Below are 18,465 nucleotides of genomic sequence, written 5' to 3'. Positions count from 1 at the left end.
CCCCTCCTCCCAGTCCCTCCTCCCTACCTTTTATCTTCTCCTGCTGAACACTCTCTGCTCATTCCTGAAGAAGGGCCTGTGCCCGAAACGTCTGAACCTCCTGTTCCCTGGATGCTGCCTGACCTGCTGTGCTGTTCCAGCAATAAAGTTTCAACTTTGATCTCCAGCATCTGCAGACCTCACTTTCTCCCCTAATAAAGGAGCAGCACTGCAAAAGCTTGTGATTTCAACCTTTCACTCCAGGATTTAACTGCTTGCAAAGCAAGTATATCCCTCACTAATTAAAGAGATCAAAACTGTATACTGACTTACTGAAGTCCTGTACATTGATAGGAAGAACTCTCGACTTATTTAACTTGGTGTCCCTTGCCATGAAGGCCAACATTGCACCTGACTTCCCAATTATTTGCTATAGTTGCATGCTTTTTTTTTGTAGAAAAAGTCAGAAGTCACGAGATACCAGATTATAGTCCAACTGGTTTATTTGAAATTACCTAATGAAGGAGCAGCGCTGCAAAAGCTTATGATTTCAAAAAAAAGCATGGAACTATTGCAAATAATTAGGAAGTCAGGTGCAATGTTGGCCTTCATGGCAGGGACATGAGGTTAAATAATTCTAGAGTTCTTCCTATCAATGTACAGGACTTCAGTAAGTCTGTATACAGTTTTGATTTCTTTAATTAAAGAGGGATATACCTTCTTTGTAAGTAGTTCAATCCTGGAGTGAAAGGTTGAGAAAAAGTTGAGAAAGCTGGCCATTGGAGTTCAGAAGAATGAAGGATGATAACATTGAAACATACAAGATTCTGAGGGGCTCAGTAGGATCAAAATTGAGAGGATGTTTCCCCTCATAAGGCAATCTAGACCGAGCTAACACAGTTTAAAAATAAAGAATCTCCCATTTAAGACTAAGATTAGGAGAAATTTCTTCTTTTAGAGGGCTCTTAATGTTTGGAATTCTCTTTGTCCTTGGGCAGTGGAAGATAGAATATATTTGAGGCTGAGTTAGACACATTTTTGATCTGTGAGAAATGAGGGACAGGCAGGAAAGTGAAGTTAATGCTGCAATCAGATCAGCCATAATCGTGTGAAATGGCAGAGCACACTTGAGGAGCCAAATGGCCTGCTGCCTGAAGGGCTGCAAAGTGAGGCATGCAAGTTAAAATTACATGGGCTTGGGTGCTGTGAAGTTACATGAAGTGCACATTGTCTAACCAAGCAAGCATATAGTCAGACATCAACCCTGCTCTGGCCCCACCCTAACATATACTCCTGCTTAGTGAAGTTTAGTCAAGATTTTAATGAGTTCCAAATAGGAAGATTGACAAGTAGGGAGATTTAGGAAGACTGTTCTAGAGCTTAGGCAGTTACCACTGATGGCAAAGTGGTAATAGATGCAGATTTCCCAAAGTATAGTGGGATTGGAAGAGTTCCAGAGTTAGGAGGGGCAAAAGTAGCTTGAGACTTGCTAGACAAGGAGCCAGTGTTCATGTGCTCAGTGGTGGCAGAAGATCAGGGCTTTGTCTGAGGTGAGGTATGGCATGTGGTCTTTGGGTTAGCTCAAGGAGGATGAAATATTCAGAATTGCTTTGGAGTAGTTCATTCTAGACATAATAGAAGCACGATTGAAGGTTTCAATATTGGTTGAGTTGAGACAGAGAACAGATAATAATAAAGTGGAAGTGGAAAGAAGCAGTCTTGGTGATAAATCAAATATGAGATTGGAAGCTAATCACAGTTGCCAAAGATCTGCGAGCAATTTGTTTCAGCCTGTGTCAATGTCAGATATTATCCAAAAGGACATTTTTATCCCCTGTCAGACTTTGCAACTCCAGTAGCTAAAGATTGCCTTATTTTCCCACTCAGTGACTAAGATAATTAAGTTGCCATAGTTCTAGAGGACTACTTTGTCATCAGAGAGAGATGACTGGTGGTGGTTTAACCTGAGAGTTCCAACACTTCACACAACAGAAGAAGTTGAGAAGGAGAGTTCCTCATGGTAACCTCAGCTGATGCAGGAATTGAAGCTATGCTGGTATTGTAAACGAGCCATGAAGCTAACTGAACTAACCTATCTCTAAGGTTATTGACAAACTGATTGGAAGCATATTGCATTTATACACAGTCCCTGAACTACAAAAACCATGGACTGTATCAAGCTCTTTGCTGCATTTCAAGATGTTAGAAAAAGAAGTGTTATATCAGCCAGTTCTCAAATACATTGCTGGATGAGACACAGCTGCAAAATGGTGCTTCCCTGAAAATTAATCAGGCAGTGAGCAAGAGAGAATCCTTATCATTAAATTGTGCCTTTCTAAAAACAAATCAACGATTCCACCTAACTGACAACTTCAATTTTACTTTAAATATACATTCTCCTGGGTGCGTACCAACTAAAATATTGTTTACCATTTTACTTTTTTCCCCTTCAATCTTGTGAATGAAATGGGATGGATTTGGCTGCAATTCAGTTGAAGGATGAATGGCTTCTTAATGCAGTTTATTCAAATCTTTGTACTGGTTGGAAGGCCAAAACAACAACTTGAAAAGATTTCTGTGCTTTTCTAAAATTCTTTGATTAATAGAAGCTTGTTTCATTGTCAAACCTGTCCTGACCAGAATTTCTATCACACAGATTCCCAGAAGCTGGCACGGATCTGTGGATCAGTGGATGTTATTGTCAGTAACCCTCCATACGTGTTTCATGAAGATATGTCTGGGCTAATCCCTGACATTCTCAGGTAAATTGAACAAAACATATTCTCCATACTACCTCTACACCCCGTTGAAGCACCATTCTTTTCATGCCATGGAATGAGGATCAGAATTGTTTCTTCTTTTTCTCTCAAAATCTAGGAGAAAGTGAGGACTGCAGATGCTGCAGATCACAGTTAAAGAGTGTAGTGCTGGAAAAATGCAGCGGTCAGGCAGCGTCCGAGGAGCAGGAGAATCGTTCAAGCATAAGCTTTTCCAGCACCACACTCTTTGACTCCTCTCAAAATCTATCTGGGTTCCAATTCAGTCCAATATACTACAATAAAAGCTTCTTTCCCAATTGGATGATGTTTGCTTAATTCCATCTAATTAGGTACATTTAGAACAAACTGACATCTACAGGCAGCACAGTTTTGCATTGGTTTTGCAGTGCTGCCTCACAGTGCCAGGGACTCAGGTTCACTTCCAACATTGGGTGACTTTCTGTGTGTCTGACTGTTTTGTCAGGTGCTCTGATTTCCTCCCACAGTCAAAAGATGTGGATTTGCCATGCGAAATGCGGGGTTACGGGGATGGGGGTGGACGGGATGTTCTTTAGAGATTCGGTGCAGACTCAATGGGCCGCTATCTATACTATAGGGATTCTATAATTGATGAGCTAATGTCTAATTATATAAGACATTCTATAATAATAGACCCTTGTGTGGGAGGGTAACGGTTGATATGTATGTAGGAACATATAGAATTGGAGCAGAAGTAGGTCATTTGCCCACTCAGGCCTGCTTTGCTATTCAATGAGATCATGGGCTGATCTATTAGTGATTTGAATTCTCAATTGTTGTGGTAACATACACATTGTAGGTTGAAGCTTTGGATAGTGAGAGTAATGGATGCAGTGTAATTTCCATCACATGGCTGACCAGAAATCTTACTGCCTGCAATTGATATGTGCTGGGAGGATTTGCAGATTGTTACTCAATCTGTTTGGCCACATTGTCATTTCCTTGACCATCAAGTCTTAGAATGGAACCTAAACCCAGAGCTTCTGGTCTACAGACAGAGATGCTACCCACTGCACTGCAAGATCTGCAGGCAGGATGTTACCCATATGTAAATGTTATTTGATGATGATGTTATGTGATGATGATGTTGTGTACTCAGAAAATAAACAGAAGCCTGACATCTCAAAATTGAGAGAGGTGAGTAATTGTTACCTCCCCAGAGTTGCTTGTGTTCATCTTCTTTGTGGATGCTGAGCTTCTTGAGGCCAATGAATAGATTATTCTGTGTATTGGCCTGATCAGGTGTAGCCTAGAACTTTATGAAAAGCTAGGGAAGTGATTGCTGGGCCCCTTGCTGAAATTTTTGTATCATTGATAGCTGCGGAAAGAGGTGCCAGAAGACTGGAGGTTGACTAACGTGGTGCCATTGTTTAAGAAAGGTGGTAAGGAAAAGCCAGGGAACTATAGACCAGTGAGTCTGACACCAGTGGTGGGTAAGTTGTTGGAGGGGATTCTGAGGGACAGGATTTGCTTGTATTTGGAAAGGTAAAGACTGATTAAGGATAGTCAGCATGGCTTTGTGCGTGGGAAATCATGTTTCACTAACTTGATTGAGTTAGTTGAAGAAGTGACGAAGAGGATTGATGAAGGCAGAACAGTGGACGTTGTCTATGTGGACTTCAGTCAGGTGTTTGGCAAGGTTCCACATGGTAGACTGGTTAGCAAGGTTAGATCACATGGAATACAGGAAACTAGCTTTTTGGATACAAAATTGACTCGAAGGTAGGAGACAGAGGATGGTGGTGGAGGATTGCTTTTTGGACTGGAGGCATGTGGTGTAAGGATCAGTGCTGGGTCCACTGCTTTTTGTCATTTATATGAATAATTTGGATGTGAATTTAGGAAATGTGGTTAGTAAGTTTCCAGATCACACCAAAATTGGAGGTGTAGTGTGCAGCGAAGAAGGTTTCCTCAGAATACAACAGGACCCTGATCAGATAGGCAAATGGGCAGAGGAGTGACAGATGAAGTTCAATTTAGATAAATCTAAAGTGCTTCATTTTGGAAAGGCAAATCAGGGAAGGACTTATACATTTAATGGTAAGGTCCTAGGGAGTGTTGCTGAACAAAGAGATCTTGGGGTGCAGGTTCATAGTTTCTTGAAATCAAAGTCACGAATAGACATGGTATAGGAGTTGGGTGGTCATGTTGCGGCTGTACAGGACATTGGTTAGGCCACTTTTGGAATACTGCGTTCAACTCTGGTCTGCCTGATATAAGAAAAATATTGTGAAACCTGAAAGCATTCAGAAAAGAAGTACAAGTTTGTTGCCGGGATTGGAGGATTTGAGCTATAGGGAGAGCCTGGATAGGCTGGGGCTGTTTTCCCTGGGGTGTTGGAGGCTGAGGGGTGACCTTACAGAAGTTTATGGATAGAGTGAATAGTCAAGGTCTTTTTTCCCCAGGGTGAGGGAGTTCAGAACTAGAGGCACAGGTTTAAGGTGAGAGGGGAAAAAAGGGACCTAATGGGCAACTTTTTCACACAGAGGGTGGTACGGGTATGGAGTGAACTGCCAGAGGATGAGGTGGAGGCTGATACAATTGCAACATTTAAGAGGCATTTGGATGGTTAGATGAATAGGAAGAATATTGGGGGATGTGGGCCAAATGCTGGCAAATGGGAAGAGATTAATGTAGAATATCTGGTCAGTATGAACAAGTTGGACCAAAGAATCTGCTTCCGCGCTGTACATTTCTGTGACTCTAACCAAGAAATTGCTGAGAGCACCAGGCACTTAAGAAAGTTAGTGAGAAAATTAGCATGATGTTGTTCACAGTAAGAAGAGAGTCAATGAAATTATAAGGGGAATATCCAGGAGTTTGTTAAAGCAGCTTCTTTACCTGAATACTTGCAGGTATGAAGACTATGATGCCTTAGATGGTGGTGCAGATGGATTGAAAGTCATCAGGGCTATACTGCAGCTTGCGCCTACTGTTCTTAAGGATCATGGGTAAGTGTGGATTATTATCATTTTACATTTTAGTATGAATTTAGGAACATACGACTGACACTTATTTCAATGTTAATTTAATGAAATGACCAACTTGGCACAACATGTACACGATTTACTCACCATGGTTAAATGGCCACCTGCTTCCCCGTGTTAATTATAGTTAACTATAAGCAGGTGGAGGGCATTGATCAGGGTGTCACTTGAGATACTTACACACACTGTGGCACATTTGAGTTCAGAGGGATGTACTCATAACATTTCATTTTGTGAATAAATCCAAATTGAGGCAAAACTGAGTCCAGTTTGATTCATCCCTAACTGGCTATCAGCAGTATAACTCCCTGCAACCTCTGGCAGCGAGCAAGACATAGACTGCAGTACCATTGGGAACACAGCCATCTCCAAATTGCGTCATCACTAGTGCAGTTTGGATGTGTATCTCTGATATTGATCTGGCAACAGTGAAAGGGTGGCATATGACTTGGAGGTGACATGTTCCTATGACCTTAATCCAGAGTATTACAAAAGAATCATTATTTTCATATCCTAATCTCATTCTACAACTTTTTAGAGATTAAAAAGTATAATTATAAGGATCATAAAACGTCCTTACTGAGAAAAGCTATCTAACATCTGAAAGTTTGTTCAGTGTAGATACATTAAGATGCATGCAGTCATCAGGCTCATTAAATACACCAATTGACATTTTGAACAACACGTTTTGACAAATGAAAAGAACTTCTTCAATTTAGAGTCATAGAGGTGAACAGCATGGAAACAGACGCTTCGATCCAACCCGTCCATGCCGACCAGGTATCCTAACCCAATCTAGTCCCACCTGCCAGCACCCGGCCCATATCCCTCCAAACCCTTCCTATTCATCTACCCATCCAAATGCCTCTTAAATGTTGCAATTGTATCAGCCTCCACCACATCCTCAGGCAGTTCATTCCATACCCGTACCACCATCTGTGTGAAAAGGTTGCTCCTTAGGTCTCTTTTATATCTTTCCCCTCTCACCCTAAACCTATGCCCTCTAGTTCTGGACTCCCCAACCCCAGAGAAAAGATTTTGCCTATTTACCCAATCCATGCTCCTTATAATTTTGTAAACCTATATAAGGTCACCCCTCAGCCTCTGACACTCCAGGGAAAACAGCCCCAGCCTGTTTAGCCTCTCCCTGTAGCTCAAGTCCTCCAACCCTGGCAACATCCTTGTAAATCTTTTCTGAACCCTTTCAAGTTTCGCAACATCTTTCTGATAGAAAGGAGACCAGAATTGCACGCAATATTCCAACAGTGGCCTAACCAATGTCCTGTACAGCCGCAACATGACCTCCCAACTCCTGTACTCAATACTCTGACCAATAAAAGAAAGCATATCAAACGCCTTCTTCACTATCCTATATACATGCGACTCCAATTTCAAGGAGCTATGGACCTGCACTCCAAGGTCTCTTTGTTCAGCAACATTCCTTGCTGCATGCTGCTCAGCTTTGAGATCCTGGGAGACAGTAGTAAATGCTACAATTGCACATAAACTGAAATTTGCTTGTAATAGGGCTGGAGTTGACTTTGGGCAGTTGCTCAAACCTTCCTACCCAACACCTGCATCTGAACAGAGGGCCATGGGCAACAATCAGAGTCCATAAAATGTATAGAACAATACTTTCTTTATCCCATTATGGGATTTCCCTGTAACAGCTATTAACCTCAGAAAAATCTAATTGTAATCTTTTGAAATTCACAGAATGTTTCATGTGTAAAGATCTGTACCCAGCATCTTATGCTAATCTCATATAGCCTTGCATTGACTTTATCGCACAGATACACACCACAATGCTATTGTTAATGCTCTATGCAAATTTCCCCTTGAACGAGTTGAGATACTATTTGCTTTGGCCACTCACTGTGGTAGTGATTTTCACATGCTCACCACACTTTGAGTTTATTTTATCATCACTAATAAAATGTATACAAAAAGTGCTGGAAATAGGCAGCAGGTCGGACAGCATCTGTGGAATTAAAAAATATTTTGGATCAATAAATTGTTCATCAGTACCTATCTTTCCTTCCATTTTGTTGTGTCCAATATTTGGAGCTCTTGCTTTTCACCTATATGTTGGCCTACTGTCTGATCTGTCTTTGTCACAGCAAAGCACCAGGTTTCTATTCAGCCTATCTGATTAGCAGCAGGAATCAGATCAGGAAATGAGCAAGGATTGTGCAAGGATTTCTGACCTAAACCTTCTTTAATATTAAAATGACAGACTTTGTTCGGCAACAAAATTGTATGATTGAATTGGCTTATGTTGTTGATTGGCTCAGAAATTAATGGAATGCATTAGGTTTTCTCTCATTATTTGATCAGTGCCAGAGGACTGTTCCTGTAGCAGATGTTTTTTCTTCTCTTACTGGGAAGTGTAGATAACAATCCAGATAAGCTCAGACTGTACAGCACGTTCCTGTCAGCACGACCAAGCTCAACGTAAATAGAATTGATCTACGTGGGTAGAATGTACAAGGCCTTTTTAGAAACAGATTCACTCAGTTCTCGTTAATCATTTGGGAGGCTGCACTGCCAAAAATATAACTGTTCATTTTTATTACAGAGACTTTTACAGAGAAAACGTTTTTTTTTCCCATCCCCTTACTAATTATGAGCATGATGATACATTATATAGCTACAGGAGGCACTTTATGTGTGGAGAGGAAGTACTTTTGAACAATAGCCTTTTATCTTGCCAAATATATTGACAAATATTCAGGTGTGGGAAAAACCAGGATTGAGAAGCAATAATATGAGAAACTGAAACATTTGTATTTGAATAGCTTCTTTTACAATATCAGGGCAGAGGTTGCAATTACTAGTGTATATTTTTCCAAGATATATATACACAGAAGGATTCACAGATAATAATGTGATGATGAACTGGGAGGAAATATCAGCGCATTGAACATATTAAGAGCTTCAGACATGGCTTACATCAAAAGCAACTACAAAAGTATTTAATTGACACTAATGTGCTTTAGGGTGTCCTGCAGCCATGAAAGGGATTATGTAAATACAAGCCTTTCGTTCTTTAAATCAGTTTTTCTCTGTTGGTCTAACAGTCAGACTGTCAGTCATTTTCTCTTTTTTAGTTAATGTTTACTGCTTCCCAATTCATTTATCCCTGCTTAAGTAACTTTGCATCAAGGGTAACAATCTAAACCAAGATTTTCACTTAACCACACTACTTTAAGGTCACTACCAGCATCTCATTTTCCACCTGGGCAGCCTACAGCCCCAGAGGACTCAACATTGACTTCCTCAATTTCAAATAACCCTCCCACCCATCCCTTGGCTCCCTTTCCAACTCCCGCCTCCTCTTTTCCATCTCTCGAACTGATCCCTCCTTCTAGCTATCAACCAGATTCATTCCTCCTATCAACCTACAAGGTCGTATACCTACCACCTGGATTCACCTATCACCACTTCACCACTCTGCTCCTCTCCCACTCATAACCCTTACCTCCCTTCTCTTTATCTGCAGCTCACCCTACCCCACCCCCAGTCCTGAAGAAAGGTTATACCCAAAATGTCAGACCTCTCCACCTCCTGAAGTTGCCTGTCTTGCTGTGTTCTTCCAGCCTCCTGCTTGTCCACTACTCCACTTGGACATAAGTCTAAGTTTCTCTGCATAATTGCTGGTTTGAGGCCTGAAGCATCAGTAAGAGAAAGCCGGTAGGGTTCATTGAGTAGTACCCAGCGGCAAGGCACGTGACCTAATTTTCCACTGAGGCCCATTTTGACATGTCTACAGCCATTGTGCTGTGATCAGCATGGACTGGGAGTCAACTCCTATGTTAGTATCATGCTTTAGAATGGAAAAAGCTCTGGACAGCCAACTGTATTGTTGTGCACTAAAATGTAGCAACTAATATAAATATAGTTACTTGAAAGTGTATTTTTCCAAATTATGTTGTGGCTTCTCCCAGCCACCTGTTAAAATGCATGTTTCAAATCATATACCATGGTATCTCATCTCACTCCTTATGCCGCAAAGCTGTGATGTGTTGTTTAAGTTGGGGATCAACCATAATGTCTAACTAAAAGGCTAGAATGTTACCATTTAGTCAACCAACTGTTCAGCGCAGTGGAATTACTCAACTGGGTGAACATGTTTCAGCATCACATGAGGCTGCTTTTTTAATACTTCTACACTTCTTTCAGCATTTGTTACGAATGGAGTAGGAAAGATTATATGTTTCCCTGAGACAACAGAATTAAAATGTGCTAACCATCTCATTGTTTTCTTTGTGAGCTTGCTGTATGCAAATTGATGACCACATTTCCTTGCATCAGAAGAAATAACCTCCTCATATGCTGCTTGATTCTATCTAAAACAACTTGCCAATTTGCTCTTACCTCTCCTTTGTTACTAGAGTAACAAAGTCAGGATCTACTTCCATACAATAATTGTTCATGTGTCCTGTGTTTTTAAGAGGATTCTTAAAATCTATTTTGAAAAATTGTGACAATAGAGAATCAAGGCTGTTTTACTGTATGACTGCTAAGAGTTTCTAGTGGCAAATAGTGATGTTAATTTATCTTTCCATTGGGTGGCGCTGGAGATTACTACAGGGACAGAGTTATAGGCAGCCGGAGTTCTTTTTAATAGTAGTTTTATTTTGCTAGGAATAAAATAGAAAGGAAATCTGAATCCTGAATTAAGAAGCTGGAAATAGATCACATGGAGAAAAGAAACATCCCCAGGAGACTGAGGGATAGAGGGTGAATAATTGACATTGAAATGCTCAGTTTTACAGGTGTATCATAGAGTCAGAGATGTATAGCTCAGAAACAGACTCTTCGATCCAACTTGACCATGATGACCAGATATCCTAGTCCCATTTCCCAGTATTTGGCCCATCTCCTTCTAAACCCTTCCTATTCATATGCCCATCTAGATGCCTTTTAAATGTTATAATTGTACCAGCCTCCACCACTTCCCTGGCAGCTCATTCCATACACACACCACCCTTTGCTTGAAAATGTTGCCCCTTAGGTCCTCTTTAAATTTTTCCCTTCTCACCTTAAACCTATGTCCTATAGTTCTGGACTCCCCCACCCCAGGCAATGTTTATTTATCCATGTCCCTCATGATATCATTACATTTGCCTTCCTATCTACTGACTTGACCTGCAAGTTTACCTTCAGAAAATCCTGGACGAGAACTCCCAAGTATCTTTGCACTTCAAACTTCTGAAGTTTCTCCCCATTTAGAAAATAATCCATGCCTGTATTCCTTCTACCAAACTGCATAACCTCACACTTTCCCACATTGTGCTCCATCTGCCACTTCTTTGCCCATTCTCCTAACCTATCCAAATCCTTCTGCAGCCTCCCTGCCTCCTCAATGTTACCTGTCCCTCTGCCTATCTATGTATTGTCTGCAAACTTAGTCGAATGCCCTTGGTTCCTTTATCTTGATCATTATTATATAAAGTGAAAAGTTGTGGTCCCAATACTGAGCTTTGCGGAACACCAGCTGCCATCCTGAGAAAGACCCTTTTATCTCCAGTCCCTGCTTTTTGCCAGACAGCCAAGCTTCTATCATGCTAGCAGCTTGCCTTTAACACCATGGGCCCTTATCTTACTCAGTAGCCTCCTGTGCAGCACCTTGTCAAAAGCCTTCTGGAAGTCCAGGTAGATAACATCCATTGGCTCTCCTTGGTATAACCTGCTCATTACGTCCTCAAAGAATTCTAGCAGGTTTATCAGGCATGATATCCCTTGCTGAAACCATGCTGACTTTGCCCTATTTCACCATACACTTTCAAGTATTCAGAAATCTCATCCTTCACAATGGGTTCCAGGATCTTACCCATGACCGAGGTCAGGTTGATCAGTCTGTAATTTTCTGCAATTATTGCCCTACAGCCTCACTTAAAAAAAAGCTATCCAATTCTTCCCGTTGTGGGGGCGGCACGGTGGCTCAGTGGTTAGCACTGCTGCCTCACAGTGCCAGTGTCCCCGGTTCGAGTCCAGCCTGTGTGGAGTTTGCACATTCTCCCTGTGTCTGCCTGGGTTTCCTCCGGATGATCCGGTTTCCTCCCACACTCCAAAGATGTGCAGGTCAGGTGAATTGGCCATGCTAAATTGCTCATAGTGTTAGGTGCATTAGTCAAAGGGAAATGGGTCTAGGTGGGTTACTCTTCAGAGGGTCGGTGTGAACTGGTTGGCCTGAAGGGCCTGTTTCCACACTGTAGGGAATCTAATGATTTTGTAAACCTCTATAAAGTCATCCCTCAGCCTCCGAGGCTCCAGGGAAAACGGCCCCAGCCTATTCAGCCTCTCCCTCTAGCTCAAACCTTCCAACACTGGCCAGCTGGAACACGTCTGTCACCAGAGGCACAAGATTTGCAGAGCCCAATGTAGCTGAGAACTCAAGCTGTTATCCAGCCAGTAAGCGAGTTCCACACAGCAGCTGAAATGTGCCTGTGCTTCCCAGGGCTAGGGAGCATTACTGATCTGTAATTCAAACAATAGGGACCCTCTCCAAACACCTCCCTACCCCTGATAATGGACCCAGAGTCACCACATATTCAATAATTTTAAGTAGGGGAATTTCCTGTCAGTTTACCTAAGATCCCATGTTCCATCCTCCTTTCCCTGGAATTCCTTTTGTGCTGTATTTGCAAGACAGCTAGGAGTGATACCCCACCAAGTAACTTCCACTTCTGGTCACTAGCCTCCAGTTCAGCCAAAATGAAAATCAAGTGATTGCTCCTAACACAGTGCAAGTTGAAGATCTGCATTTGATCCAAAGTTAGGGTTCCAACCTGGAATGGGAAATCCTGTTTGGTATCGATTTCAGATCATTTTCATGCATACCACACAGTTGCCTTAGACAGATGTTAGGACTTGTGCACGTGTTATTAAGGGGCCCCTCAGCTGTTGTATGATCCCTCGACAACATGGATCATGGCTGGGTATGTCATTGTTAGGGGGGGATACCAGCTGCCGCCCAACAATGAGTAGTTTGTTTACACAACGTACTGTGGACGCTGGAGGAACAGGCTCCACCATTGTCTTGCTACCCTGTGCTAGTCAGCAGGCATGCCTCCTCCCAACCATTCTCCATCCTCTTCCATCCCTACCATGCACCTTAACCTGAGCTGATGACGTCTGATATGCTTCCATTGTGTGTTTAGCTACAATTTATTTCAGCTTTCCTTTAATTAGGGTGTGGTCCCTTTTTTTATCTCTTTGTAATTTGCTGTTTCTTTGATTTATAAGCTACCCTTAACCTGTACTACTCTGTTTCATCTTTTTTTACATTGAACCTAAACGTCATGTGGCCACAGTTTTTGCCAAATCATGTGCATTGGGGTTGACCTGTTTGCTCTATTGCATGATCCAGAGCCAGATCAAATGGGCTAGTCCAGTGTTGAAACAGAGAAATACATGCATTTTTGAGTGGAAAGGTATTCCACAACTTGTACTATGCTTCAAATATATTCCTATCCTAAACCTCTTTCATATAAAGGCAAAGTAATGCAGCTTCTAGAAATTGGAAGTAAACGCAGGCAGTGATGGAAAGTCAAGCAAGTCAAACATTATCTGCATGTAAAAGAAAAACATTGATTGATTTCATGCAGCTCAAAATCAGTTCTGGAAATAGTCAAACTTTTTAACTTCCTCTACACCTTCTGAGTGTTTTAACATTTTCTGTTTTTCTTTCTTCTTTGGTCAGAACTCATACAAACTCTCATTTGGCTTCAGACTTTATCCTGAATTTTCTTTTTGGTCTGTAATATACTTCAACTAATATGAGCTATTTCCTTGTGCCTACTCCTGAGGAAACTGATGTTTAAATTCTAAACCCAGTGTTCAAGATGATGGGCAGATCTAGTGGATAGAGCCCCTGCCTCTATGTCATAAGCTCTCGGTTCAAATCCCGGTTAGGGGCTTGGATATTATGAGGTGCCACCGAGTTTGTTTTAGTAGAGGGGCAAGTAATTAGGGAGGACGCCCAGCTCACACATAATCACGAGTTCACTCTGTAATAGAGAGGATAGAAAGCCAAAACATTTAGCAGATCACCCATCATATGAAAATAAATAATTGGTCCTTAAAATAATAAGGTTGGGTTGGGCAAATGGGTGCGAGCAGGAGGCCCATTTTTTTCCAAAGCGTCAAAATTAGCAGGAAGGACATGGGGAATGATATCATTGGAGGGTACCATTTGCTCCTTACTGGGGGCAACTGCCTGGAAGATCGCAACCTCACCTTCCTCCCTATCCATCTGTTTTACTGAGAACCCACTTCCAGACAACACCATCCATCTGCCAGAACAGAAAGGTCTAACCTTTTTTTCAAATGTCTTGGGCTCTTTGCCTGGGCCAGTAAGGGATAGCAGCCCAACTAGTCACAGCTCTTTATGGGCACACGATGAGTTCTAACCAGAGAGTCAGCTGGCTGCCAGAATTTCATCCAGGGAGCCATTTGCCATGTGCATAACTAAAGCAGGAATTTTGGTGCTTTGATTTTAGGTCGAGGGACAGAGTGAAATCTAAAAGATCAGTATTTTGGAGATCTTGCACTCTCTCCTAGGATTGTATTTCCCTTTTAAGAGATTAGTAAGTGTGCACTAATTCAAGAAAATACAACAGTTAATGCAATGACTTCATTTTGGGTCATGTGTGATTTCAGAATGGGAGAAGCTATTGACAAGCCTTGCTTTTCTTTGTATTCAACTCCCTGTCTCTCTGCTCCTGCCTACCCTCCCCCTGATTCCCAAAGTCCAGTGTAGAATCTGCTTCAACAGTATTGTTGGAAATCAGCAGACATGAAAACCATTGTTTTCTTTCACTGATATCTCTCTATTTACTTCATGTATTTGCAGTACATATTACACAGCACAAGTAAAGGAAGGTGAAAAGTTTAGCACTTCATTTAAGTAAATAAAGCGCACTACCAACTGTTGCCAACTGGGGATCATCATTTTATTTTACAAGAACAATAATTTTTAATAGCTTGATATTTACTAGGAAGTCTAAGTACTCAATGGTCGTTAAACATTTTTTAAAAATAAACATCTGATAGTTACAGAATGTGCTGATTTTTGACATGCTGGTTGTGCAGGGAAATGAGAATATATTCCTGAAATAGCAGCAATTATATTTTTCTTGGGTCTGACGTTGTTGATCCTGTTCCAGTTGCCTCTGGTAGATGCAACTTGCTAAAGAAAATTGCTCGAAAGCTTTATTGTCATTAATCTTTCAGTTGAATTGTTGCTCAGTAAACCTGGACACAAAAAGCATCATTTCCAATGAAGGAGATAAAATTTCACAAAAGTAGCAAAGAGGAAAGTGAACAGCAGCAAATTGCCTTTATATAATATCTTTAATGTAGAAAACAATATGTGACATTTTACAAGCACAATAGCAAACAAAATTTGACATCATGTAAGACAGGGAACCAACACTTTGTTTAAAAAGCCAGTACCAGGGAATATCTTAAAACCATTTTTAAAACTAGTACCCTGCCAGATAGGAAACTGTGGTCCAATAGTGATTGTCGCGAGGTCAGCCAGGTGGACCCCATAGAATATGAGTTCCCAGATTGGAGCTGTTAATCTGGTCCAATTCTGAAATGCTATTAGTTTTACTCAGCAATTCAAGAACCATATCAGAATTTCTGACTAGGCTAAAATGACTAGCAGAGGCATGTGACTTTAGTTTAACTGTTATTGAGATGCTGAGAGACCATCTGCTATGTGGAATTAATAGTGTAACCATGCAAAAGCGCCTGTTAGCTGAAACCCAATAGGACTTCTGAAACCAAAGGGCCATCATGACCAAGATTTGAAACATATTTGGATCCAAAGAGACAAGATCACAATAGAGGACGACTTTATTATGGGGAGCAAGAGTGATTGTCCCGAGCAAAAGTTGAAGCCAAATACTGGCTGAACTCCACCAGCATCATCCAGGGCTCTTCAAAATGAAGATATTGGTGAGAACATATTGGTAGGCCAGGATTGGATGCAGACATAGCCCTGTTGGTGGGGCAGTGCCCAGAGTGCCAACAAGGACAAAAACTAATGCCAGCAGCTCCCCCACATTCTTGGGAATGGCTGGGAAACCCTGGACTCAGTTACATGTCAGCTATGCAGGTCCTTTCAAGGACTCGATGCTTTTCATCATTGTGGATGCCCTCTCAAAGTGGCTGGAGTTCATTTGTCAAACTCAGGGATGACGACAGAAAATCTGCACGCGTCTTTTACAGTACACAGACTCGCGGAAGTGTTGGTTACAGATGATGGATCAGTGTTTACCTGCACAAAGCTTGAGTATTTCTGAGAGTCGAATGGCATTCAGCATATAAGGACAGCTCCATATCATCCATTCATCTGACAGGAAGAGCAGTCCAAACTTCGAAGGCAAGCTTAAAGAAACAGCCTACGGCTGCACTAGATACCAAACTGTCCCGGTTCCTGTTTGTTTACAGGACCAGCCCTCATGCAACTACATTGATAGCACCAGCAGAGTCGCTAATGGGGAGAAGACTCTGCACTAGATTAAGTCTGATCTTCCCAGACCTAGGGGAAGGGTGAAACAGCATCAGGAATGCTAATGCTGGACACAAGAATCGCTAAGCGAGAGAGGCAGTTTATTTCGGAGAAAAAAATTTGGTGTAGGAACCATGGGAATGGCCCAGCATGGCTAAGGGGCTTGGTCAACACAAGGTCAATTTCAATTACATATAAAGTTCAGGTTGATGTGATGGAACTGAACAAGCACGTTGACCATATAAAAGCTGCAAACTCACAAACAGTGCAGGAGCAAAACATGCCCAGTCTCTCAACGGCCTTTCCAACTGTTCTGGAACCCTTGGATTCTATTTCTCCATCAAACATTGAAAATACCTCACAATGTGAGACAGACACGGCAGATGTTGCTGCCTCACTGCCTGAAGAAGAGAATGAATATCTTCCAAAACAATCCGGGTGCAAGAGGAGAATTATTGTGCGTTACACATCACCCATATCAGAGGTGGAATTGGGGGAACCTGAACTGGTGCTGATATGACCCAGGAGGACCTACAAAAAAAAATTGCCCCATATCCTCAGATTCAGAGGGGGAGGGATATAGTGATTGTAACAAGGTCAATCAGGTGGATCTCATAAGTATGAGTTCCCTGATTATGGCTGTTAATCTGGTCCAATCAGGGAGCTGTGGCTCATAGACATAAACAGGAGTATCCAAGGTTCTGTTCATTCTGAGAGCTGAATCAGCATCAAGGACTCTCCAGGAGTCAATGATGGGTGACTTGGTGATGGGATACTTGCCTCTGTGGAGTCATTTCAATTTCCACATGGGCTGCGTCGCTTCAAGAAGGCAACTCCCACCACCTTCTCAAGGGCAACTAGGAAAGGGCAATAAATGTTGGTCTAGTAAGCAACACCCACATCCCAGAGTGATTATAGAAGAAAAAAGATGGGATTGATATGAAATTCTGCTCACACAGACATGCTTAAAGCTGTCCCAAGATAAACTTGTGAATATTTTGTATTTCAAATGATGATTTAAGGGGTGCCACAGAATAGTGTGACTCTGTTTTATAAGCAAAGACACCACCACATGTCCAAAATTGACTGTGCAACTAGCTTGAGATTTTCCAACAGGAGCCCATGCTTTTGTGCAGTTGGTGATAGAAGCTTCAGATCTGGAACCTTTCTGAAGGTGCATTTCCTGAAACCTGCACTTGGGCCAGCCACTAGCTCAGCTAGAGATAATCAATGCTGTAGCAAGATCCAGGGTCGATAAGGAGAAGAAATCTTCTTAAAAAGAAACAAATAAAAATGAAAAGTCAATAAGTTTTATGCTTTTAGCTTTGATTTGAGTTTTTGAACTTGGACTTTATACTTTTCTTACCCTCTTCCACCCATTGTCTAATAATAAAAAATGGCAACTGTTGTGAAGTAACATGGATAGAGAGAACTTTGTTCCTCAATTGATTAAGTCATCCAAGTTAAAATAGAATTGCTGAGAAAAGTAGCTACCAGGCTCCTAACTCATTATAAAAAGAATTTATTTGGCTGCAAGGTATTTTCAGATTTTTACTATCTCTGCTTTTTTATCAAAATCATCTGACTTGCTAATTCTACAGAAAAAGGTATTCCAACCAAAACAGAATCTCGACATTTCATAGATTCGATGTTGAGGGATAGTTTGTAGCATGACACATGCTTGAGCTGCCTTGAACAGCTTTTACTTGCAACACCAATTTTATTAATTAAATTGATAAGTGCTAACACTTGACTTCTGTCCACAGATGTTGCCAGACCTGCTAATCTTTTGCAGCTATTTCTATTTTTGTCTCTGATTTACAACTTCTACAGTTCTTTCAGTTTTTATTTAGTAAAAGAGCATTAAAGTTTATTACAATCAAAAGGGGAAAAAATGCAAACTACTTCACTACATGCAAAAACTATCTAAAACAGTCTTTTTACAAATCATCAGAAATAAAGATTTAACCCTTTTGCCTAAATAATAACCTTACAATATTCGACTTCTGTGAAGTTTACTGAACCCTTGTTGGATTTTGGTGCTTTGGGACCACAGTTACCTAATGTAGACAGTCAGCCTATAGGAAAGAAGTTTTCAGATAGTTTATTAAGTTTGTTAAGAAGCAACAATTTAGATGCAATAGCTTAGTTTGACAAAACAAATGTACTACCT

General features: G+C 41.3%; 1 protein-coding gene across 5 annotated transcripts in view; it reads left to right on the top strand.

Moving 5' to 3' along the window:
* Window positions 1-18,465, top strand: part of hemk1 (HemK methyltransferase family member 1) — a 160,771-nt gene that overhangs the window by 99,535 nt on the left and 42,771 nt on the right. For all 5 annotated transcript variants that reach the window (XM_043707652.1, XM_043707653.1, XM_043707648.1 and 2 more), the window contains 2 exons: window positions 2,636-2,741; window positions 5,633-5,728. In XM_043707652.1, coding sequence (XP_043563587.1) covers window positions 2,636-2,741; window positions 5,633-5,728 — 202 coding nt within the window. The remainder of the gene's footprint in view (window positions 1-2,635; window positions 2,742-5,632; window positions 5,729-18,465) is intronic.

Source organism: Chiloscyllium plagiosum, chromosome 18 (assembly GCF_004010195.1).
Source record: "Chiloscyllium plagiosum isolate BGI_BamShark_2017 chromosome 18, ASM401019v2, whole genome shotgun sequence".
Taxonomy (NCBI): domain Eukaryota; kingdom Metazoa; phylum Chordata; class Chondrichthyes; order Orectolobiformes; family Hemiscylliidae; genus Chiloscyllium; species Chiloscyllium plagiosum.
This window is presented reverse-complemented; position numbering and strand designations above follow the sequence as displayed.